Genomic DNA, 24,734 nt, shown 5'->3' with positions numbered 1-24,734 from the left:
AATACTTCATGCCATTTCTTATATAATTTTTTTTCCTTTTAAACCATTATGAATCTTAGCATCTGAAGTTTCTGAAATTGTGCTGTTTTTGTTGTTGTTGTTTTAAACCAGTCTTCTTGAGCTGGATCTCAGAAGTTGAATTATTAATGTAGGGATTTGTCTGTGTCATTCAACTATATTTAGCTTTTTCAGCAGGAACTCGTTAAGTAGTTACTTGTATGATATAATATGCATTTCAGAGCCCCTAACTTACCTGGCAGAAAAACGCTATTGTAGTTTACATTCTTTAAAGACATTTGTCGGGGAGAGCCTCATTTTCATGAAATTGGAAGCACATCTCTCGGTTCTTGCTAAAATGTAGGTTTTTAGTGCATTTTAAGAAATAAAACTCATTCATTCACTCAAGCATTGGAGTGAGTGTTTGATGCGTGCCATTATTCATACGCATATTATGAAAGCAGAATACCCCCCTTCAGTGGCTCAGAGCTGAGTGGAGGGACCACACCCCACAAGGGCCTTGAGACCCATGAGCTGCTGCAGAAGGGAGCCCAGGAAGGGAGTGGGGAGGGCCCAGGCCTCTAAGACAGCGACATCTGCGAAAGCAAGTGTCCTATTTTTTGTCGTAAGTTTGCTCAGATGTAACATGTCATCATTTTGTTACTACATGTGTTGTTTTATTGTCATGATTTTGATCCCTGCTGAATTTTGAAAATAAATGTGAAAACAAAATGAACTCTGCCTTTGGGCTGTAAACATAGCTTAAATTCCAAAATAAAGTGATGGTATTTCTTATAAATGTTTAGTTTTTGTTTCTGCTTTTTTTTTGGTTTCCAAATTTTCATAGCAAGGTCCCGAGAAGTGAGCTTTTTGATTTTTTTGTTTGTTTGTTTTTGGATATTTTTCAGGTTATTGAAATTCGAACTATGGACGCCCCTTATTTTCTACCAGAGCACGTTTTCAAAGATAAGTGCATGTATGTTAATTCTTTACATTTTAGGGGCAGTGACTTGAGAAACCAATCAGTGATGATTGTAAAGGAGTAAACTATTGCTGGAATGATTTTCTGGTTTTTTATAATAATCATCTTTTGTGTTTCTGTCATTTAATTCATCTAACTTCTTTCCCTTGCTCTATAAGTTTTTCATTATAAATTTAGGCTCATGCACACAGAGAGTCAATCTTTGATGAAAAACATACTTATCTTTTTTTAATATGGAGATATATCTCTTAAATATAGCATGTTCTCATAAATACATGAACACTCCCTTAACAGAATACAATATCCTGTTTAAGACTTTTAATAATAGATAACAATACTCATAAAATTGTGAGAGAAAGAATGTAGTAAGGAAAATTAATGTTATACCCCGCATTTGTCCTTGCTGTCCAAACAAAACACACATATATGAACAATATTCACACTTTTGGGCTCTAAAAGCAGTTTAGTATTGAAAGCATCAACCTCAGATAGTATCAGGCAGTTGGAAAGGGAAGCGAAACCTTACGTGATTGGACAAGTGCTTCCTATCACTTAGCCGGCTCATGGCTTTCATTATCTATCAGTCAGCAGTATTTTTATTTCCTTCTCTGAATAGATTTTGAATGAGCATGAAAGCTAAAGCTGAACTGAGTCCTCTTCATCATTTAATGTGTGAATACCAACAGAATAATGTAAGACTGACCTCCCCATTGGAACAATGTTGGGGAAATCACAGCAGAATGGTTCATAGAGGGGACCACATGCCTTGTGTTTTTAAAGAGCTCAAATGAGTTCCCTAAAACATACTGTGTCTATTACTAATTACAGTTTAAGTTGTGTTTATATTTACAATATTTAGGTTTTGATCTAGAATGTTTGCATGTAACTTTTTTTGCTCAGCAATTCACACACTGAGTGACTTTTGTTTGATCAACCTGACAGGCTTCCAAAGTCTTTAGAGAAGCATGACAAAAATCTGTACTTTTTGACCAACAAGATTGCAGAGTCACTCGGTGGAAGTGGCTACAGTGTTGAGAGACTGTCAGTACCATACGTACCACAAGTCACAGGTAAGCGGAGAATCATTAGAACTTACTCTAGTGACATGTTTCAATAATTTTTCCATACCCAATTAGCATTGAAAATTAATTCTGTTTGTATACTTATTATATCACTGCTTTTTCAAATGCTTCGGAGGATTTACTTCTATTTTAAAATTTTACTCTTGAAAACTGTTAGTAAGTCTCTAAAGATTATATATATAATTTTATCATGAACAAATCAAGTCCTCGTGATTATTATTGTTACACTAAATAATAATAATATATTTTAAACAAAGAAGTAAAGTGAGATCTTTCCTTAGTGACTAATATTGTATTTAAGTTATGGAAATTGGTGAAAGTTATTTAATTAGTGATTTGTGTTTATTGAGTTTAATGAAATAGGCAGCTTTTGTTATTTGAAAGAGTACAGACCGTTTGCTCTGTAAAGAAATCTGCAAACTTTTTAAGTTAAGAATATGTTTTCCTCTGCACTATGTATTTCTTTCTGTTCTTTTCATTGACTGAAATAGTTCTGTTGTGTTTCAAGGCAAAACTGAATGGTGTCTTCCATTCAATATTTACTTTTAAACTAAAATCAAAGAATTTCTGTCTTTTGCCTTCATTTTCATTTGATGATTGTATAAATATTAAATTTGGTGGAAGAACTAGTTTTTCCTTAGGGGATACCTCTGTTCTATGAGAGAACGATTTGATTTCAGTTGGGTAGTTTTCTGGATTAATCATATTATGTATTTATAATGTGGATCCAAAATATGTACATATATTACAGTGGCAGTTCTCAGTAGTCTGAGATGGTAATGAATTCCTTTACGTTTTCTTTTCAGTTTGGTACTATAAAAGATTTTATTCCTCATGAATTCCTTGGGGGAATAAAAGTGCTAAGAATAAAACATTAGTAGAGCTTTGTCATTGAAAAGAAATTTTTTAAAAAGACTTTTAAAATATTTTAATCTTATTATTTGGATTTAGCTCTTTTTCCTTCAGGCAAAACACCTCATAAACCCAGGCACAAGTACAAAGGTAAATCCAAGTGTCAGCTCGGCCTGTGCTGTCCCTCTCCCGCCTCTAGGAAAACGGCTTCATAAAACATGCCTTTAGCAAATGGAGCCAGTGCCTGTATATTTTATATACTTACAAGTTCAATTATTATTTTGCTCTGCCGTTCCCATAGTCATAGTTTTTTTCACCTCTTGTTATTTCCTTTTACCCTGTTCCTTTAACTCGTAACAATTTTAAATGGAAATTCTGGGACTTTTTTTTTTTTAACATGTGTGTTGTTCTTCCCCTTTTCCCCCACCCCTGAAAAAGATGCGTTCTCTTTCCAAATGCCTCTTGATCACTGACTGGAAGCATTCTGAACATTTCAATACTTAATTATATAACTGCAGAGAAATCGCTCAGTCAGAATAAGAGTTTTCTGATTTTAGACTCCGGTAGTTTAGAACAGTCTGTGGCACACACGTCCTGCCTTAACAGAGAAAGACTCGGAGGTGCTGTGACACTCGTGGGGTGCTCAGTCGGGTATTCAGTTTTTCTCTGGCTGTATAACCATCAGATACTCATTTTAGAAAAATCAGGAAATTCAGAGCAACATGGCAAAAGAAAAGCAGAACACTTAGTTTATTGCGTATCATGCATATACCCGTCATCATCAGAACAGTAGCTGCCATTTACGATGTGCTAACTGTGTGCCAGGCGCTGTAATGAGCACTTCGCACTCATTTTCTCATTTAATCTTTAAAATCGTTTGGTGAGTAATGTAGCATTATCTGTTTACTAATGAGGACAGTGAGCCTGAAACTAAATAATTTGGTTATTTTTATTGCATCATGGCTATGACTTCTGGTTTGTTTTTATTCCGTAAATATGCATGAACTCTAGATGGAATTTTGTGTTTTTCTATAGGACCAAAAATGTGTGTCCGTATGAGTAGCATCAGCATCAAGCTGTGACATTTTGAAATTTGTGTCGATAGATTACTTGTGATACTTCATTTTGCCCCCAGTTAGCTTTTTAATTGAATCTGAGTAGTTAGAAGCTCTAATCACATTTATGATTTATTATATACAATTAAGTTAGTTCCTATGTCTCATTTTTATTTAGCCATGGAAAATTATATTGAAAGTAATTTAATGTAGTTCTGTGCTATACTTGTGTATTCAGACTATTTTCTCTATTCCTTAGCCGTCTGAGTGCCATGATATACATGATATACAATTGCACCAGGTGGCAGCAAAATATCACTGAAGGAAGTTAGGCATAGCTCGCTCTAAGTGTCGCTTCTGAAAATCAGGTTCTAGTTAAAAACAGAAATAAGAACCAAGGATTACCGTTGTGAGCAGCAGACACCGCAAGCTGAGCGGGAGGAGGGATAGATATGGGAAAGGCACAGTAAGCAGTGGCTGGGACCCCCAGCCCAGCTTGGAGAAGGCAAGCAAGGGTCTCCCCCGGGAGTGTGCGCCTCGGACACTGGGTCACGCAGGCTGCAGTGACGCTGCGTTTCAGTAGGCGTGGAAAAGCAGGCCAAGAGCAAACAGAGACAGCCCATGGGAACAGGGCATTCTCTTCCATCCGCTCTATTTTAAAAACCGTAAACATTCGTGTAAATTTGCAAGACACCTGATTATGGCTGTCCCTTGGCTTCCCTGCAGTCACCTAGAAGCAGGGGATTCTATAGGTCAAGAGAAAAGAGGTTCTGAGAATATGGTGGTAGAGCTTCCCATGAAATTTCATTTTCTCCCCTTTTAAAATTGTACATCTGTCTTCTCGCTCTCTCCTCTGTACTTCCCTTCTGTTCTCAGTGATTCTTGCCACTCAGTGACCCCTTTTCTGCCCCATAGCTCTCTTCTCCTTTTTATTCTTATCTTAGGCTTCAGCCTGACTCTACTGCAACCCATCACCTTTGTGTATTAACCTAGAGATGCTTTTATGCTGTTCTTTGTGAAGTAGGCTATTATTTATTCCTCGTTTAGAGTTCTGATGAGCCCTTTGAACTTGGCCTGTTTGGAGGGTAAAAGCAAGTCAGCAGTGATGACTGCGTACTATTTTGTAGCAGTTCTATTAATATCATTATGTTGGGTAACTTATATCAAAGTGTATGATCATGAAGGAGAAAGAGAAAGAATAGTGTGGTAGGTGAGCTCAGTAGTAGCCACATGCAGGAGATAAAATATTTTCAACCTGAAACTATAGCAAAACAATATGTAGTGAGTCACAGTTGAGTACGTGTTAGTTCTGTTCCTCCAGCCCTCACAGAACCTGGGTGACTTCTGTATGATAGATGCAAAGTGCAGAGCCTGTCACTGAACTTCTAGTGTAGTCAGGCAGATAAGCATAATTCACATGTCTGTAGTACAAGGCCCAGCAAATGATTGAAGGGTGATAATGATTGAAGGGCAATAAGGGAAGATCAAACATAACTGATAGTAAATTTTTGTAGCTAGAAGAAAGATGGATAAATAGAAATAATTGGAGTAATATTTAAGATTTTTAAGGAAGTGATATAATATTCAACTAGTCTTCAAAAGATAAGAATCTTTATAGTGGGGAGGACTTAACGAAGGACAGGTAATAAGGTGTTTCCTGTAGGGGTTTCTGTTGTAGAAATGCATGGAAGGCAGATAGGCCAAAGCACACGCAGAGATTGGAGAGGATTCACACTTGACTTGGACACTAGATAAATTAGGGAGCAGTTTGAAGTTAGTGCTGGTAAGACCTGACTAGAGAACCTAGATAGATGGCTTTTTAATTCATCAAGCAGTAGGGAGGATTGCTTTGGGGAGTGATATGGTCAGTGTGTTAAGAAGCTGATAACATGGTGGTGGCATATAGGGAAAATTGTAGAAAGGTCTACCACCAGTCAGGCTGGACTGGGTCTGTGTTTCTGAACTGAGGGTGGTTTTTCCCATCCCAAGGAACAGTTGTCAATCCCAGAGCCATTTTTAGTTACCATCATTGGGGCAGGGAAAGGTGGGCTAGGCCTACTGGCATCTAATGGGTAGAAGCTAGGGATGCTGCCACACATCCTACAATACACATAACAGCTCCCACAACAAGAATCATCTGGCCCAGGGCCGGCCAAGTGGTGCATTGGTTAGGAGTTGGCTTGGGACACCAGCTCTGAGCAGCAGGGTCCCAGTTCGGATCCCACATGAGGGCCAGTGACACTGCGCCCTCTATAGCTAAGGTGGTGAACAACAGCTCGACCTGGAGCTGGGATGCTGTGAGTCGCCGTCGACAGCGTAGGCTGCAGTGGGGCTGACTGGCAGGGGCCTGAGCTTTCATGAGCTGCCGTGAGCCACTGTGAGTGGCCATCCAGTGGCCGGCAAGCGACTGCCTCACCCGGGAGGAGCACAATGATAATACCAACATGGGCCAGTGAAGCGATGTCCTCCACAACTAGACTGAAGAACAAAAAGACAGCAACTTGTCTGTTCCCCTTCCCCCAATTCCCCAGCGCTGTTCCCATCCCCCAATTCCCCAATAAAATCTTAAAAAAAAAAAAAAGAATTATCTGGCCCAAAAGGTCAATAGTGCCAAGGTTAGATACGCTGGCTAAGGTATGCTGTGGTAACCATCGCAGGTTCTCAGTGGCTTAAAACAGCAAAGATTTATTTGGTGCTCAGACTAACTGTGCATAACTTCATATCATCCACATCTGGAATCCAGGCTGATGGAACAGCCTGTCTCTGGAACATTGCTCATTCTTTATTGGCCAGAACCAGTTACACAGTCGCTCTTACTCACAGAGAGGCCAGGATTTGCAGTCCTACCATAGGCCCAGGAAGAGGGGAAGCTACCACACACAGTTAACAGCATCCGTTACTGCCCCTGAGGCCACTGGGGGGAGAGGAGGAGCCACTGAGAGAGAAATTGGGTCCTTCATGCGGGCCTTCTTCTGGGTCTTCATGCTTTACCCCTTCAGTATGTACAAAATGGGATTAGGAAGATGGACTGTTGCCAGATTACGAAGTGACTGCTTCACGAAATCTAAATATCTGAGAACGCAGTGCTTTGTATATTTAGAAAGAGCAAAACAGACAAACTGTCTTCATTTTCTGAAATTTTTTTAAATCCAAAACATGTAGAACGTATGTATAAATGACATACCATTTCTAACTAGCATGTAATGGAGAAAAATTGTATTTTAGATGAAGATCGACTTTCCAGAAGAAAAAGCATTGTGGACACCGTATCTATTCAGGTGGACATTTTACCCAACAGTGTTCCTTCTGATGATGTGGTGAGTTGCTGAAAGTTTATGGACGTGTGCTGTCTTGAGAGAGACATCAATTGAAAAGAATTTTTGCCTCTCCACACTTTCAAATAGGAGCAAATGCAACTGTAAATTATCCCAAGTCAACAGAATTGTTCATAGAAATTAACCTGATTTAGTCTTGAACTTAATTATAATTTGTTTTATTAAACTCATTTAGCTATCTATAAAGATAAATAAATTAAATGTGTTATACTATCATTAGATCTCACATTGTAATTTAGTGTAATAAAAGGAAACATAAAATATATTCAAAGATTTTTGTGTAAGAAATGTTACATAAGGCCTGTTATTAAATTAAGAGATCTTATTTTTGAAGATTTATGAAACATAAATTTCGAGAATAAATGGAGTTATATACTGTAATGTGAAAGCAAATGCTTACAACTTTTAGAAAGTTTCAAAACTTCATCTATGAGGGAAAACTTTTTTTTATCATTTTAGGTGGTAAACAATGAATTTAACGTTAATTCAGGTGTATCAATGACCTGTGTACTCTAAGGACTGGGGCCTGTTTGAAACATTGTCGATTTCACGCTCTCCTCCTGTTTCAATAGAGCACAGGACGGTACCCTCGAGGACTTACTCCTCACAAACCCCCAGAGAAGTTTTTGATAGTCAAGTAGAAATGCCGACATACCAGCATGTCAAGTCAGCCTCCTCGTGGTTTATTCATTGTTTGCCTTACCTGGTATTTCATTATTTCTCATTGGGTAGATATAAATAATTAATTAAGAATATCCCCCTCAGAAAAGGGAAGGAAGACGCCCGAATTCATGCTTTCTCAGCATTCTCCCTCCTCCCCCTCCCAACTGCACTCAGTTCATTTATCTTCAGGAATTGTCCAGGGCATAGTCGACTAACTTATCCCTTCCATGCTATTCAACTCCCCATTATGTAGAATTAATCAGCTTTATTAAGAAATTAACAGCAGAGCATCAGTGTTAGTTGAAGAGGTAGTTAGTATTTATTCCAAAACTGAAGGCATTAAGGTTGGTTTAAAGTTTCTTGCCAATTTAAGGCTCAAGAAAAATTATCTTTCCAAAACTCACCTCTTCAAAGCCATTTTAATTTCTATACTCCTTACTAGTAAGGAGCATATATTGCTAGTTCAGACTGTTAATGACTGTGAATTGCAGGGAATAAATTCATCTAAAGCCTTAGTTTATATACTTTATTTTGTCAAGAGTGCAGTATATTTTATTGACTGGTCTTATTCCATTCTCCTCTTGTTAATTTTTATTTCTTTTAAAGATACACATAAAGCACTTCCAACTATTGCAAAGAATCAGTCTATTTGGAGAAAATGAACTGAAAAGACATTTTCATAAAGACTTAATGTAGAGGAATATTCTTGAACATGAACTTTACATTAAAAGTCCATTAACGCATTTGTTAACTTGTTAAAGATCCTTTTGTTTGTCTCTTAGCTGTAAGTCCTTATAAGTCCTAAGTCAGATATGCCTCACACTGAGCATTTGAAAATTTAAGTAAACAGTTTAGTATAAGATTTCCTTGAGCACGTTGGAGTTTCAAACCCATTTCCCATTATGGAATCTGATTTTGCAAATTAGGAATTATTGTTCCGAAACCAGAAGACAGAATAACATTACCTTCTAGGCTAGAACAAATTAATTTCATGGTATGAACAGGAAAAGTTCACATCAGTTAGGTATTCACCAGTTAATAGAGATGAAATATCAAGCTATGAATAAGTAGATTAGCTAACAATGAATCAGATAAAAAAATTGCTCATTTAAATACCATTACTCTTGTATTTGATCAAAATTAATTGAAATTTTACATGCATAATCCCAGTTAGTCTTCACATATATCTGATTCCTGTTCTTAGAGCTTATAACTTTTAAAAAAAGTCAGAAGATCGTATAGATGGAGATCAGAGCAAACTTGTGTTATCCCCAGATATAGCTCAAATTGTTACTATTGTCTGTTGAAGTACCTGGTCCTCTTGAGGTGTGTCGGTTCCAACATTTGCAGTTCAAATCTTATTAGCCCACTGGGAATCACTTAGTGAACTTTTTCTAAGAATCGCCCTATATATTGGGTTGTCGGAAAAGTCATGATGCATTTTTGCAATGAAAAACATAGAAAAAAATACGTCATGACTTTTCCGACAACCCAATATATATAAAGGTATTCAAGGTATTCAAGGTATAAATTAAGGTATTCAAGAAGATAAATGGCTAAAATAGAATAGAGGCGTCTCTGCCTCCTGAGATAAAATTATCAGTTTGACTAATAGAGGGAATGGATGGAAGGTTATGTATATCCAGTTATGAACACTTATTAAATTTTTCTTTGTACAAAATTAAGTCATTGGTTGACTGAAAAGGATTTTGGTTTATTCTGGGAAAAATAACAGATCTTTGTTTTACACATGTGTACCCCTTCCTTTTCCCCAAATATAGCTGAGGAAACCTGCGTGTTGTGTGCTAACAAAACAATAATTCTAGCATGAAGTCAGTATTATCGGAAGCTGCTGTGCTAGGTGCCATAAAACCACTAAAGTATCAGTGGAAGCGACATAACAACTAGCCTGATCGAGAAAGATGACTAGCAGATTTGATGCAGGCCCAGGGGTGGTGTGCAGTCTAGGTTAGAGTCATAGATCACGAATAAGGCAAAAGTCATAAAGAGGAAGGGAATGTGGATACTCCTCTAGGATGGCGCCTTGCACCAGTTCTCCATAACTCCAGCACACCCAGTGTTCCTCTAGAGTTGGAACAGATTCTGGTTTAGTTGAGCTCCAAGTTGTAGTAGGTGGCTTGTGTTTAACAGCTGCACTGTATGAAAAACATGAATCATTAAACTGTAGTATAAAGCAATTGGTCTTTTTCTTTTCTAAAAGAATAGGATTCACCAAAGGGAATCTTAGGAAACAGGATTGAAGCCAAATTACAGAAACTCGGGTAGTGGCATTACCAGAGCTCTGCTTTCATAAAGTGCATATCGGCAGTGTCACTGGGCTGAACTGGGAAGAGAGAGGCCAGCTAGGAGGTCCTTCAACAGCCTACACTCGAGGTCACGAGGACCCTGAGTCGTCAGGCTGGAGACGGGGAAGTAGGACAGGAGGGCTGGAGTAGCCTATTCTAACTGTGTAGAACCAGCAGGCACCAGCAGGCGACTGAAAGCGGTTCAGAGAAAGGAGGTTAATAAAGAAAAGTCGGGCAGAATGACTTGGTGGGTTTGATGCGGGGAGACTGTATCATAATTATCCGAATCAAGGAGAACAAGAACAAATAGGGAGGAAGAGTTATTAGGTAGAGTACTCTACTTAGCTCTCCACTTACCAGATTGAACAGGTAATAAGTAATAATTGGATGTAACAAGAGTACTGGCCTTCCGTCTCCTCCAGTGTTCTTTCTCCTACACTATAGCTGTTTTTCAAAAGTCTAAAAGCTCTTAATCAGTTGTAAGAACAACTGGATTTTTTCGTTGAAGTACTAGATTGTTTGTAGCTACAAATATTAGATCACCCAGAGCCTAACCTTGTGTATCTGCTCCAAATATCTAGAACAAAGCAACCGAAGATTCCCAAGTTTAATCTGACTTCAACTAGAACTATGAACCCTCAGTAGGGAAACTGAGGTAGCGGAACCCTTGCTGCTTGATTTCCGGCTAAAGCCTGTGTATTGCAGACAAGCTAAGGTGCAGAGTGTGAAGTAGTCTCGCTGCCCTAGACCTAGCAAGAGACGCTCATGAGCTAAGATTAGGGATGACCAGAGGCCCAGGCAAGTACTCATGTGTCATTTCTTAATTTTTATTCAGAGATACTATAGTAACTGGATATGATATTCCTCCTGAAAATGTGGTGCTGCCACAGAAAGCGTGACTGCCTTTTTTATCATAACGCAGTTGATTTCCTACCTTTTACATATCTCAAAGCAAGAGAGAGGTCTGCAAACGCCGAGTGAAAGGGTATTCCTGAAGAATAAGACTTGGTGGTTGACCTTAGAAGATCCAGAATATGGTTATTTTAAGCTGTTGATTAACTGTGCTCATTGGACACGTCCCAGAGTAGTGATTCTTTTAAACCATTTTAAGTTTTAGATTATTTCATTTTTGATGTGTAAACTGTGGTGCCAACATTATAGAGGCTATTGAGTACCTACAATAGTTTTCTTTTGTTCCATGGCTGAAATTATATTTATGTGTAGCCTCAGCCGTGGCTATTTGCAAGCGTTGTTCACTTAGGAAGCATAGTTTCAACTCTTGTTGCAAATCACGCTACCGGAGATGGAATTCTGTAGTTCAGCCGTGTTGGGTCGCTTAGAGGATGCTAGTTCTGCCAGCCTAAAGTTAATCTGTAGATTGCTTGGGAGCCACTGCAGTAGGCCATTGTCATAACAAATGAAAAAGCTGAGATTATTTGACACTGTGGAGTATGATCACAAATCAAGCCAACACAAAGAAGAAAAAAATGTGTAAAAGTTCTTAGATGACTTGTAACTGGGTGAAAGTATTCTTAACTCTTTCTTTTACTTCAAATCCCTTTTTTCTAGGTTAGTAACACTGAAGAAATCACCTTTGAAGCATTAAAGAAGGCAATTGGTGAGATTTTTGTACTTGTTAACTCTCCTATTTTGCTACCTTGTCTTTATCTTAGTACTTGTTTAGATGCCACATAAATAGAGGCAGCATGACAGAATATACACACACACTGTTGATGTCTGTATAAATATGTAATTGATTTATTCAGCTACATCCTGTAGGCCTTTACAATTGTCCGGTCTTGTCATAGATAATTCTTTTCCTTTATATAGACTGACTTCTCTAGAATTATGCGAGCATATCATAGTGTATTTTAATGTCATCCTATTGGGTGCCCAGCATGCAGGATGTGTGAACTTAGGAGAAATGGTCAGTGGATTTCCTTCTGTAGAAGATGTGGAGATGAAAATTCTGAAAAATTCTGAGAAAAGTAAATTGAGCGAGTTTTGACAGGTATAACGGTGTGTGTGTAGTGGGTGGGAGAAAGGCGATTCAGCAGACGGGATGGGGCATCACATTAATCCTTGCTGCTTTAGCAATGAAAACATTGAGGAGGAGAAATTAACAAATTCTTCTGAGATCACATAGCTAGTAAGTAAATATTGGAGCCAAATTTCATACCCAGGTCGGACTGTGTAGTCTTCACTAATCTTTGTATAGAATATTAATCTGATTTTTTTCTTCTTTGGCCTTTATGGAAATAAGTTTTATCTTATATAATTTGTCACTTTTTTATTTTAAAATGGTTCCTTCAATTAAGTATTAATTACTATTAGAGTAATGATGCCTTGATCCCAATTCATTTCTAACTGGTAAAGCAATTTAGGGTAGAAATTGGCTCTCCTGTTTTCAGGGATATTACACTAAGAAAATCGTTATCAAAGGATGTGAAGCACTCCAGCACCCATCACACATGAAAGAAAATCTGACCCCTTTTGGCTTAGTCCATTAGAGGATTGTTTTTCCTACTGTAATGTAATAGCAAATTCGCCAAAATAAAATTAAGTGAATTTAGTAAGTAATTTTTGAACACCCATTATGTGCAAGCTGCTTTGAGACATTTGAAGAGTAATAAGACATGTTGAGGAATTTACAGCCTGGGGCAGTGGCTCTCCCAGTGTGTGGGGGGCCCTGGAGGGCCTGGGGGAGACTCCTTCAAGGATCCATGAAGCCGAAGGATTTTCATCCTAATCCTAAAACACCGTGAGCCTCTTTGATTAACAGGAAGGAAGGCAGTGGCATCAAACCACATTGGGGTCATCGCGTTCTTCAGCACGAGACGCCCGCAGTTATTTTTAAAAGCAAGATTTACCTAAGGTGCCCTTGATGAGTTAGTATAAATGATTTTATTGCCTCTCAACCCATGAGTATGTCTTTGGGAAGTACATACAAGCACTTCTTTGATTGCCTTGATTTGCAAGCTGAACTAGTCGTTTTTTACAAGAAACACCATTTTTACTTTAAAAAAAAAAAAAAGACTGACAGAAAAACTGTAGTAGTTTGGCATACATTTTCTGGAAAATGAGTGAAGTGAGGCTGTCGCTTCAAGAGAACAAAACAAAACAAAACACACTGACAGTATTTGCTCCCAGTGATAAAGTTAGCACTTTTGAACAAAATTAGAATTTTGAAACAGTCTGCCACTGTGAGTTTGACAGCTCCCCAGTATTTAAAGACTTTTTTAATGAGATCAGTGATAATAACTAACGTGTGATTTTTTTAAAAAAAATGTCTTATAATATGTCTACGTTTAGAGGGTTTGTGTAAGTCAGTGGACCAATATTCCAAATGACCATTGCATGATGTTACAAAATCATGTGTGAGTAAATTCTATTCAAAGTGTAAAATAGATCAGTATATTTTAATGTAACCAATTACAAAAAGTTTATGAGTAAGGTTTTAAATTCCATATTGCAAATTTTAAGAAACTACCACTTCCTGAGTTTTGCTGTAGGGTCCAAGAAGAAATACCCACAATTCTGTGAAACAGGTATTAAAATACTCTTTTTTCTTTATCAATACCTATCTGTGCAGGGCTGGATTTTCTTTATATACTTCACCCAAAATAACATTTTGCAGTGGGTTGAATGCATTTGCAGATAGAATCCAGCTGCCTTTAATTAAGCCACAGTTAAAGAGATTGGCAAAAGTATAAAACAATGCTATTCTCTTCACTGATTTTGTTTTGGAAAATGTAGTTATTTTTTTCATTGAAAAGATGTTATTTATGTTAACATAATTATTTCATTGTTTTTAAATGAATTAATAAATATATTTAAAGTTTCTCAAGTTTAGATACTAATATGGAAAATATCAATAGACCTAACATACATTTAAAAAGCTATTTGGTTTTCTCAGTGATTTTTAAGAGTGTCAGGAGACTTAAAACCAAAAAGTTGAGAAGTGCTGGATTAATAATGCATGGAAATCAAACTTGCTGCCTTTAGGCCGAATTTAGGAGGAAGTATTGTTTTCATAAATTGAGTTTGAATCCTTAAGACCAGGGCTGTATGCTTGGCTTGCCCCAGTCCCTTATATCCTACTGCTGTTACCTGTCCTGATTGAAACCGTTCTGTTTCCTGGCCCTGGCACATTGGCGTCTGTGACCCTGGTCTGCTGAACAGTAGAAAGGCCATCCCAGTTCTGTAGTGCAGTCATTCAGGAGGGCACAAGCTCTTGCAGTTTGTTAACTGGCCATAATTTGAAAGGAAAAAATATAATGCTATTTCCACTTCTTGACACTAGCTAATTGTCACCTACAGTCTGTCTACCTGGAAGGCAGCCTTGTATAAGGACCCTTGGACTAGGCATTTCATCCTGTGAAATTCTCAACCAGAGAAATAAAACCCTGCGGGGCCACTGCTGCATTATTACAGTAGACCATCAACAGATCAGCCACGGATTAGCCTGCTTTTCATATTTTATCAGTAGTATCAAAAACACAGACATTATTTTTCTATCTCACAAACTTTAGCTAGAACATACATTATCTTAAGATTAAAAAAATCCCTTTTCAAATTGTGGTAAATACATGGAAAGGGCTAAACCAGTGTGGTTCCAAATGACCCTCTCTGTGTTACACCCCTCAGTGTCAGGTTTCGCAGGCTTTTAGTATATATAGTGCCTCACCTGTGCAAGGGCATGATTATTAATAAAAGAATCATCCTTCAGGAAGGGCCTTGAAGCTGTTGAACTTGTAGGAAGTTATGCTCTGTTTGATAAGAGAGAGAGAGGCAGTCTCTGAAAAGTCATCTTGTGTAGTTTTAACCCTTAGATTAAAAAAAGTTTTTACATGTGTGCTTTCTAGTCTTAACTGAGACATTTCAAGGATGTTCTGCTTTTTGCTTTTTTTCTTATAAAAGTAGCCCTTGTGAATTATCGTTAGTTTTGGTTTAGAGATCAAGTGCCCTTCTGGTCATTGGCGAGGTGATGTGAAATTCTGTATTCCTGTTGACGGGTCTTCATAAACATTTCTATAGATACCAATGGAATGGAAGAACAGGAGAAGGAAAAGAGGCGTCTTGTGATAGAGAAATTCCAGAAAGCTCCTTTTGAAGAAATAGCAGCCCAGTGTGAATCCAAAGTGAGTGAACAGATGGTGAAGGGGGTGGGGGTGGAGTGTGATTTTGTGAAAACTTTCTTGCTAATCGGTTGGTTGGTAGGTTCTGAGCTTCAGGCAAGCCAGCGGAACACAATGTCCTGTATCAGATAGGGACCGAAAACATTGGAAGGCACAGCTACGAAGCCTCAGCGGTTTCCTTGTGTAATATAAGCTGCTGGAAACGGCACGTCGCAAACTACGTGTTAATGGTGGTGTTGCTTTGAAGATTTTTTTGCAATGGTTTTCAGTGATTTGCTGTGCACATTTTGTTTTGTGTGTCTATCGGGGTTTTTTTTGCCATTGAGACTAGGAAAGGAATGAAAGAGAAACTTTATATTAAATTCCAGTACGAGGCAGATAAAACAAAAACGTAAAGCATTCCGTACCATCAGCTTAATAGTTACAGTTATGCTTTGTCTTTAAATTGCATTCACGTTACTACATATGGGTACTTGGAAAATAAATCCATTGTTAACATTTCTTTTTCCTTCATAGGCCAATTTGCTTCATGATAGACTTGCTCAGATACTGGAACTCACCATCCGGTAAGGGTTTTCTTACTACACCAGTGATAAAATGACGACAAACTAGACACTGTTAGGCCCCTCTACATTCGTGGCTGGCTGTAAGTCACTGTGCTTGTCCTGGAAGGTAAACACAGGCCATGCAGGTCCCTTTGTCTTAGTCATTCGTACCTGGCTGCGGCCTGATACCATTTCTCATCCAGGTGTCTTCCAGCTTTTCTAGCTCTCCGTTTTAGATGATTCATTCCTTCTGAACGGTTCTCTAAGGACATCTGGGAAATTTGGAAGACCTGCCTTCTCAGGATGTTTAACCAGATAATTTCTCGTATTTAACCGTTTTGACCAGCAAAAGCTACAGTTTTTTGTGGTTCAGCCTCATGGCTCTGTGCAGATGGCTCTTGAATGATTAGCCATCTCTTGAGCTTCCTAAGTCACAGCCATTGAGTCCCGGTCTAAGTTGCTCTAAAATATACGGCATCTGACATACTGTAGTTCTTCTGTGTCTGCTGGTTATTAAGTAACGGAGCGCATGAGAGAGGGAGCAGCAGACTCTAGTTCCATCTGAGGAGACCATTTCTGTCCACTCCTATGTTGTCCCCAGTGGAAGCTTTCCTTTGTGTGAGATGGCAGAGTGCAGGAGCCACAGGCGGACGCCATGCTTTTGGGATCCTTTTCTACACCAGCTCTGCCTTTTATAGTTTTAACTTGATTCTCAAAGTGCTTTGCTTCCACCCCTGTGTCCCGTAAGTAGAAGAGGCAGGTACATGCACTTGTCCACTTCCTTTTTATTTCAGCCTTCCTTTTGCCTTCATATGCAAGGCATGTTTTTCATCAGTATCACACCTCATTCTAGGCATTTCCCCACCATTCCTGCCCCCCACCTTCCCCCGCGTAAGTTAAGAATCACGTATTTACAACATTTCAGAACAGAGAAGCAGACTAAAATAAACAATATGTGACACACCTTAGGTTCAGAGAAAATCGCTGGGTGTGGGCACTCACTTCTGTGATGCTCATTTGTTATAATAGTGAGTGTCTGCTGTGCACTTGATCTGATGCTGCTCCTTCAATCTGGTCTTTTCCCTGGTCCTCACCACCGCCCTGAAGAGTCAGGCAGATGCTATTTTGTTTCATTTTCCAAGTAAAGACACTGAGGTTTAGAGAAGGAAAGGAACTTGCTGCAGGCCATCCAGCTAGTGAGTGGGAAACTCAAAACTCAAATTCCTAACCCACGTTCTTAAAAGGCATGTTGCTGGGGACCACCACAGCCCATTTAACCGCGCCGTCACACTGTAGACTTAGCATTCTAGAGTAAGCGTTAGGACTAGCGCTGTGGTGTGGTATTGCATCTACTAGTCGTAGTTAGCGCCTGTTGAATACTTGATAGTTATTGATTGAGCACTTACAGTGTTTTAGGCACTGTGCTAAGAGCATTATTTCATTGAATATTTACAATAACCTGACAAATAGGTAATGACTATTTTTACTGTACAAGTGTAGAAAGAGAGGCGCATAGAAATTAGGTAACTTACCCAAGGTCGCCTGGTTAGGAGGTAGTCGCCCTGGATAGCTTACCTAACAGAGAAATTAAACAGACTCCTCAGTGCCCCTTCCGTTTTCAATTCTTGTTTGACAGATTTCCTCTTGTTAATTTGCCTCACTCTAACCACCAGCCAGCACAGTTTGTATTCTCGAGAAAAGAAACAAAACAATCTTATACTTCAGTCTCCATTGTTGTTTCATTCACTTAGTTCAACAACAAAACAATTACAAGAAGTACAAAGAAGCAGGAAAATCCAGTAGAATAAGCAGCCCCACAGATGATCCAGTTATTGGAATTAGTAGACAAGGACCTTAACTCACACACGCACCCCACCTCCTCCCCCAAAGAATTAAAAGGAAAAGATACATATATTTTAGGAGAGAAATGGAAACTCTGAAAAAGAACCAAATTGTGGTTCAAGGACTGAATAATATAATATCTGGAAAAAAAAAATTTCATTGCATGGGCCTAACAGTATATTGGACATTATGGAAGAACTCTCATACATTGCTCACGGGAGTTTACAGTGGTACAAACACTTGGTAAAACTTTAGCAGCTAAAGTTAAACATGTACCTGGTCTTGATCCTGTAATCCCACTTCTCAGTATTTACCCAGAGAAATGAAAACTTAAATTTACAAAAAGACATGTACGTGAATGCTTTAGCAGCTTTTCTTATCATTGCCAGATATATTCAACAGAGAATGCATAGACAATAGACCAATAGTGGTATTCTTACTATAGTGAAATACTATTCAGCAGTAAAAAGGGACAGATTTTGTTGATAAATCTAAAAAAACATATTGAGCAAAAGAAATCAGACATAAAAGAGTACAGCTTGTATGGACCATTCTTAAAGACTGTGTAGACCATTCATGTGAAATTCAAGAACAAACAATCCTCGTTAGAGATCAGAACATAATTGCTGGATGTGGGTATACGTGGGTGGTATGTGGGAGTACGGTGAAATTGACTCGTTAGAGACACAGAGGAACTTTTTTTTGAATGATGAACGTGTTCAGTGTCATTATTGGGGCATGATTTACATAGGTTTATATATTTGTCAATTCCTGTACAACAGTGCACTTACTATCTGTGCATTTCACTCTATGAAAATTATCCCTCAAAAAAAAGAAAAGGATGTTATAAATACTGGAACAGTAATTGCAAAATAATTATTAGTTGCCAAAGATAGAATAATATATCAGGAAAACATAAGACAACCAGCTGAATAACTTAATTGAGAACAGTTTACAGTTAGATAATTATATTGATACATAATTAATGGAAAATCATTACTATATGAGTTGCATTCATAACTGTAAAATACCAACAGACTCAAAGAACTATGCAATTTATATGAAATAACCATAAATCTCTGAAAAAGGCGTAAGAATACTTAAATAAATGGAAACTGATACGTTGTTATTGGATAGGAAGTTAATAACTTTTTCCTTTTTTTTTTTGGCTGAGCCGTCCTGTTGGCAGCTCAGCGGCAGCTCATCTCAGGCCAGGAATCAAACTGCTGTTGCTCAGAGCTCGCACTCTTGAGCGAGCTCTTAACCAACTGAGCCACTCGGCTAGCTCGGAAATTTAATATCTTAAATACTTAAGTTCCTTGCAGATTAATCTATAGTTTTACTCAAAATCTTCACAGTTGGTTTTTTTTTTTACATTTGAACAAATGATGCTAAAGACAATGTGGAAGAATCCACATATAAAGCAGTCAGGAAAATGCTGTGGAAATAAAAACAAGGGGAAAATAACAAATGTTTACTAACTCTTGTTTAGATAACTGCTGAAGACTGTCGACCAGCAAAGGAGGGACAGAGGGAGGACTTTCCGTTTCTTTTACCAAAATAGAAAATTTTAACCCTGTTTAGAAAAATACATACTCGTAGGAATACTAGAATTTATATAGGAATATTTTTTGTAATCTTGACCTGGGGAAAGTTTTCCTTAGCATAACATGAAAACTAGAAATCATAAGAAAATAATTGAGTTTTGTAAGGTTTTTAAGCATTTGGCAAAAAAACAAAATAACAGCAAAAAAATCCCAAGGTTGAGAATTAAATAATGAATTGTGGAAAAGCATTTGTATCATATGACAAAAGATTAATTTCCCAAATTGATAAGAAAAAAGCATTTGAGTAGAAATATAGGCAGTGGGCTCAAATAGACAATTCATTTTAAAAGAAACATAAAATGGATATTAAATTTACAAAGATTCTTAGCATTAGTGGTAATCGAAAAATTGAAAATAAAAATAAGAATGAATTCCCTTTTGCTTGTCAGAATGGCCAAGATTCAAAACACAAAAAGATTGATTATATCCAAGATTTATAATGATATAAGAAAAGAAGTACACTCAAATGTTAAATTATTGGTATTCTGGCAATATGGTCCAAAGTCAAAATTATGAGCAGACTTTGATCCAGAAATTCTGTTGGCAAGACTATAATCCAAGAAGACAGGATAAAATTATGTTTGTGTAAGGAAAGACTGATGAGCATTATGTATAATTTTGAAAAATGGAAATGAACCTGCATTTATCCATTGATTTAAATCAATTATGATATATCTATATAATGAAATAGTATGCTATCATCAAAAAAGGATAATATGTGTATATATGAAAGATATTTTTTTACAAGTGAAACAGCAAGCTTACAAGAGTGGGTATATAGCATAACCTCATTATAAAAAATTGTGTATATAAAATCAAAGGAAAATGACTGGTTTAGACTTAAAAACAGCTCGATACCTCCATGATGTATTTTCAACGCAGCCTTCTAGCTGTCCAGTAACGTACATCACGTTGATCCCTGCAGTGCAGACGTCTCACTCTGCTGGTGGCAGGTAGTGATTAGGATGCTTGGTGAAATGAAGAGCCTTTCAATGCCCCTGTTGACAGTGCCTCCTTCCTCTTTTACAGCCCTCCTCCCAGTCCATCGGGAACGCTGACCATTACTTCCGGGCATGCCCAGTACCAGTCTGTCCCCGTCTATGAGATGAAGTTCCCGGATCTGTGCGTGTACTGAGGGGCTCAGGAAGACCTCCGCATAGGATTGCAAAGCCCACAAATTACGGCCAGGCTGTGTTCAGGATGTACTTAGAATGTGGTAACATACTTCTTGAAAATAACCATGGCTCTTACCTTTAACCAAATGCTTGGCATACTGTATAAGAAATTTTGAACCTGTATTTGATTTGAAGATAGGTTTATGCCATGTTCATTTCTTTTCAGGTTCCTGTTGGCTTTTAAAGGTGAACATGTATTGGTCTCACATTATTTCATTGTTAAACAGTATATTTTAAACTTTTCACAAACATGTAATTATAAAAAAAAAATTAAGCCTTATAAGGGTTGGAGATGTTTGAAGTGTGTGCTGTATTTCTACACATTTACACAGCTGCTTAGAAATAAACTTGCTTTTGATTTTGGTTATCTGCAAAAGCAAAACCACACACATATATTCTAATTCTAGGGCTGCAAACCTGGTCTGTGGCTTTTTCTGTGTTTTAGACACTGTGATGGGCGTCCCTCTGTTCATGTACCGTGGTCCTCAGCTTGTTAGGGTAGTGACAGTTATTGAATGATATTCCTAGAAGATGATCTTGAAGTCGCTAGTTCTTGTGATACTGTATTTCCTGCCGAGAGTTTGACCATTCTTTTTAGGAAGCTTAGCGCTTACTCTCGGAATACCGAACTGTGCAATATTTTTTACATCAGAAGATGTATTAGTCTACAGACTATGCTTTGAAATTATAGTAGTATTTTGCTGTGGCTCCATTAATTAAATGAGCTATATATTTAGTATAGAAAAACAAGACATTTAAAATAGCTACTAGTTCACCTGTGAAGAGTGTACATTTTGATTTTTATTAAGAACACATTAGTTTACTTTTTTATATTGTGCATTGTCTTAAATCCTCATACTCAGAAAATTACCATAACATACTTTTACTTTGTAAGATTTGAAATGTAGCTTGTATGCATCTGTTTAGCATTTATGATACTGCATTTGAAAAGGGTGCCGATGGTTTTAGCAGTCAAGTGTGCTGAGGCTTGTCAATGTAAGCTTTTGTTGATTTAATCTCCCAAGATTACACATACTGGCGCTCTACGCATGTGCCGACAAACCTATAGTGTTTTCTTAAAACTAATTCACTTTTAGTGAATTCCATTACACAGCAAAGTAAACAACTTTCTTTGCAACTCATAACATTCTCCTAGGACATTTTTATAACATAACCCGTGTATAGTTGTACCTTTTCAGATTCTTTTTTCTTTTTTACATAAAAATATAACTATCAAAAATTGTACCTCAAAAACAATTCAGTTTTTAGCCTTTGTTTTTGTTTGAGAAATTGCAATGAAGAAAGGCATGTTATAACTTTCTGTTTATGGTTAGTTGGGCACCTGTGGTAGAAACAGAAAAAAGTAAGGAAGCATACTGGAACTGTTTTGAATATTTAAACCAAAGTATAGCACCTTGAAACATGTTGCAAACGATCCTCATCATTTAAACCTATAAAATGATACTCTTAACATCCTGGGCACTTTATCAGCTGTAGGTGAAAAAGACCCTGTTTCAGAGAAATAGTGCTGTCACCACTGGGGGTTAAGTGGCCCAATTGCTGCGGTCACTGTAACATTGCCTCTTGATCAGCTAAAATGTTTCAGCATTTAATAGGCCAAATATTATGGGATTTTTTTAATTTTCCTTTTTTTCTTCTGTGTATTTAAAAAAGGATATTAATTTTTGACTGCACATTTTTAAAAAAAAACAAAGCAGGGGGACATGCAAAAACAATCATCATCCACTCGGATGTCATTTTATAGATTAACACTGTGTGCTTTTGTATGAAAAAGTATATATAATTTAATAGTATACGAAAAGGAGATATATATTTGTTTGCACTCATGCAGAACAAACTTTGCTCTACAGAATTTCATGTTTCTCTGTGATTTATAAATGCATGTATTGCATGTAAAGGAAAACCATTTCAATTAATGTTGATCACGCCTTTCTCTTGGTCTGTTTGTAAACTGTTGATTTGGGCTTCTTGGGTATTTTTCTTGTTTTTAAATCACAGTAGACTTCTGTATGTCCTCAGTTACTGAACTGGTCTTGTTAACAGTGATTTCCTAGAAATGGATCTTTGTTTTGGCTTGTCCCTTCCAGGAGACGGCAGGAGACCCCGCAGGTAATAGGTGTCACACTGGATCCCAGCCAGTGTGGGGACTGAAAGTTTAGGATTTGTTGAAGTTCATTGTATTGTTATATTTTTGTAGATATTAAAACTCTGTTAGTCACTCTCTTTTCGCTGTATACAGTTACTTATATCATTCATTTTTTTTCTTGACATTTAAATGGCCCTCCTATACTTGTGTTGTCTTTACTTATAGTTTGTCATTGGAGTGAACCTGAAAACACACACACACACACACACACACACACACACACACACACACACACACACACACACACACACATACACACACTGCATTGAAACGTCTGGACTCATTATCTTTTGGAATAATACTACACTTTACCAGCAATTAACTTCCCCTCCTCAAAAGATGTCTCTTCTTCCTGTATGAAAATGGCACTGATTTGTCATACTCATGCCAATATATGTGATAAATGTAATGAAGTGAGTTTTTTTGAAATGTAAAAATTCACTGTGCAATTCATATGTAAGCAATAAAAACAAAATCAAAATACTTTTGTACGTTTTTATAGTAACTGTTATTACATTTATGAAGTTAACTTTATTCAGTATTTTGCTTTAGTTAAAAATGGAACGTTTTCGTGACAGTCAGGTTGCCAGGCGGGTTCATCCTCACAGTCACTGGAAGCTTCCGGCCCGTGACTGCCAGTCATGCTGAGACAGGCCGAGATGAAGGTCACGGCGAGAGCTTGTGGACGCCCAGTGCCCTCTGCGGTCTTCTGTTCGCATTCCAGCCCTCTCTCCTCGCTGTATGAATTATGCAGGGAAGCCTTGCTCTAAAATAATAGCGACTGGTTTGCTTGCAGCACGCGCAGCTGCACATCACAGCCTAGGGGGCTCCGGGACTTCCAAAGCAGTGAGGACCGTGGGCTCTGGGTTCAAACCCTGCCTCCCACTTCCTGGCCGAGTGGCCTTAGGCAAGTAACTAAACTGAGCTTGGAAGTCCTCGTCTGTAACAGGTGGAGAGGTTGCCTGTGAGGAGTGAGTGAGTCACTGTGCCCAGGGTAAGTGTTTGTATATGCTCACTACTGTTCACAGCCCTCCTTGGGTTCCCTCTACTGGGACCTACGCAGCCCAGGCGACTGTCAGCTCTGTGGACAGGCCGGTCACTCCCCGCCTCTGAACCCCTCCTTTCGGTATAAAATGAGCGGTCTGTAGGATTTGCCATTTCATACGCTTTCTTTCCAACTGACTTGTTGGATCCTGTTACCTGTTCTCTCGTCTGATAAATTATTAACCTCAAGTAGCAAGTTCAAATGAATGAAAAAGGAAGACCCAACTGCCTCCTAGTTTTGCTGTATTTGCCTTACACTGACACTTTGAGTCAGAGGCACATGATGTTTAGCCTGGGTTTTCTAAAGTGGAGCCGAAGACCAAGGCTCTCAGTCAGGGGTCACTCTGGGACGTGATCCCAGGGAACCCCTGACATGGAAGGAAGCAAAGCTCATGAAGAGGGTTCATGTATGGCTTGGCCATCACCGGGGGTGATGATCCTTCCTACTGGGCTAAGGCACCTCGCGGTAATCAGAACTGCCCAGCCAGTGACGGAAGTGACGCACAGATCCTTCAGCTTCCGTTCCCAGCGCCGCTGGGCATTAACTCCCCGCAGTTCTGGATCGTGTGTGCCTGAGTGCCGAGCAGACTCCCAAGGTGTCTCCTCGCTCTCGGAAGTCCTGTGTCAATGCAGGAAGAGTGGACGCACGGAAGGTAGGCCTGCTCAGACCCACCTCCGTGAAGCAGGCAGGTCGTAGCCTGCGTGGAACGGTTATCTCAGTGGGGTCTGGAGGAAGAGGTGGGAACTCGCTGATGTGGGGCCAGGCAAAGCACATCCAGGCCAGCACGGTCCAGCCTGATGCGTAAGAAAAGGACCCAACCTAGGAGCGTCAGATGTCACAGTTTCATATTTCCGCCATCTTGCTTAAGAAGTGAAGGGAGGGATTTTTAAAGATGGGAGATTTTAGGGCATCTGGTAGCCTATTGCCTTTTGCCTGGTACACG

General features: G+C 38.5%; 1 protein-coding gene across 1 annotated transcript; it reads left to right on the top strand.

The window, feature by feature from the left end:
• Positions 1-908: 908 nt before the first annotated feature.
• EFR3A (EFR3 homolog A) lies at positions 909-23,229 on the top strand. The gene is made up of 7 exons (XM_019651306.1): positions 909-973; positions 1,922-2,049; positions 7,194-7,285; positions 11,842-11,890; positions 15,310-15,413; positions 15,927-15,976; positions 20,434-23,229. The coding sequence occupies exons 1-7, from the start codon at positions 924-926 to the stop codon at positions 20,537-20,539; spliced, it is 579 nt and encodes a 192-aa protein (XP_019506851.1). The 5' UTR covers positions 909-923; the 3' UTR covers positions 20,540-23,229.
• Positions 23,230-24,734: the final 1,505 nt, after the last annotated feature.

Source organism: Hipposideros armiger, unplaced genomic scaffold, assembly GCF_001890085.2.
Source record: "Hipposideros armiger isolate ML-2016 unplaced genomic scaffold, ASM189008v1 scaffold_157, whole genome shotgun sequence".
NCBI lineage: Eukaryota > Metazoa > Chordata > Mammalia > Chiroptera > Hipposideridae > Hipposideros > Hipposideros armiger.
The sequence above is the reverse complement of the archived record's forward strand: the minus strand, read 5'-3'. Positions and strand labels throughout refer to the sequence as shown.

Excerpts from the sequence above, each read along its gene's own strand:
- EFR3A (XM_019651306.1), top strand. The coding sequence starts at position 924 with ATGGACGCCCCTTATTTTCTACCAGAGCACGTTTTCAAAGATAAGTGC. Across the intron at positions 7,286-11,841 it reads GTGTTCCTTCTGATGATGTG|GTTAGTAACACTGAAGAAAT; the intron begins GTGAGTTGCTGA and ends CCTTTTTTCTAG. Across the intron at positions 11,891-15,309 it reads AGCATTAAAGAAGGCAATTG|ATACCAATGGAATGGAAGAA; the intron begins GTGAGATTTTTG and ends ACATTTCTATAG.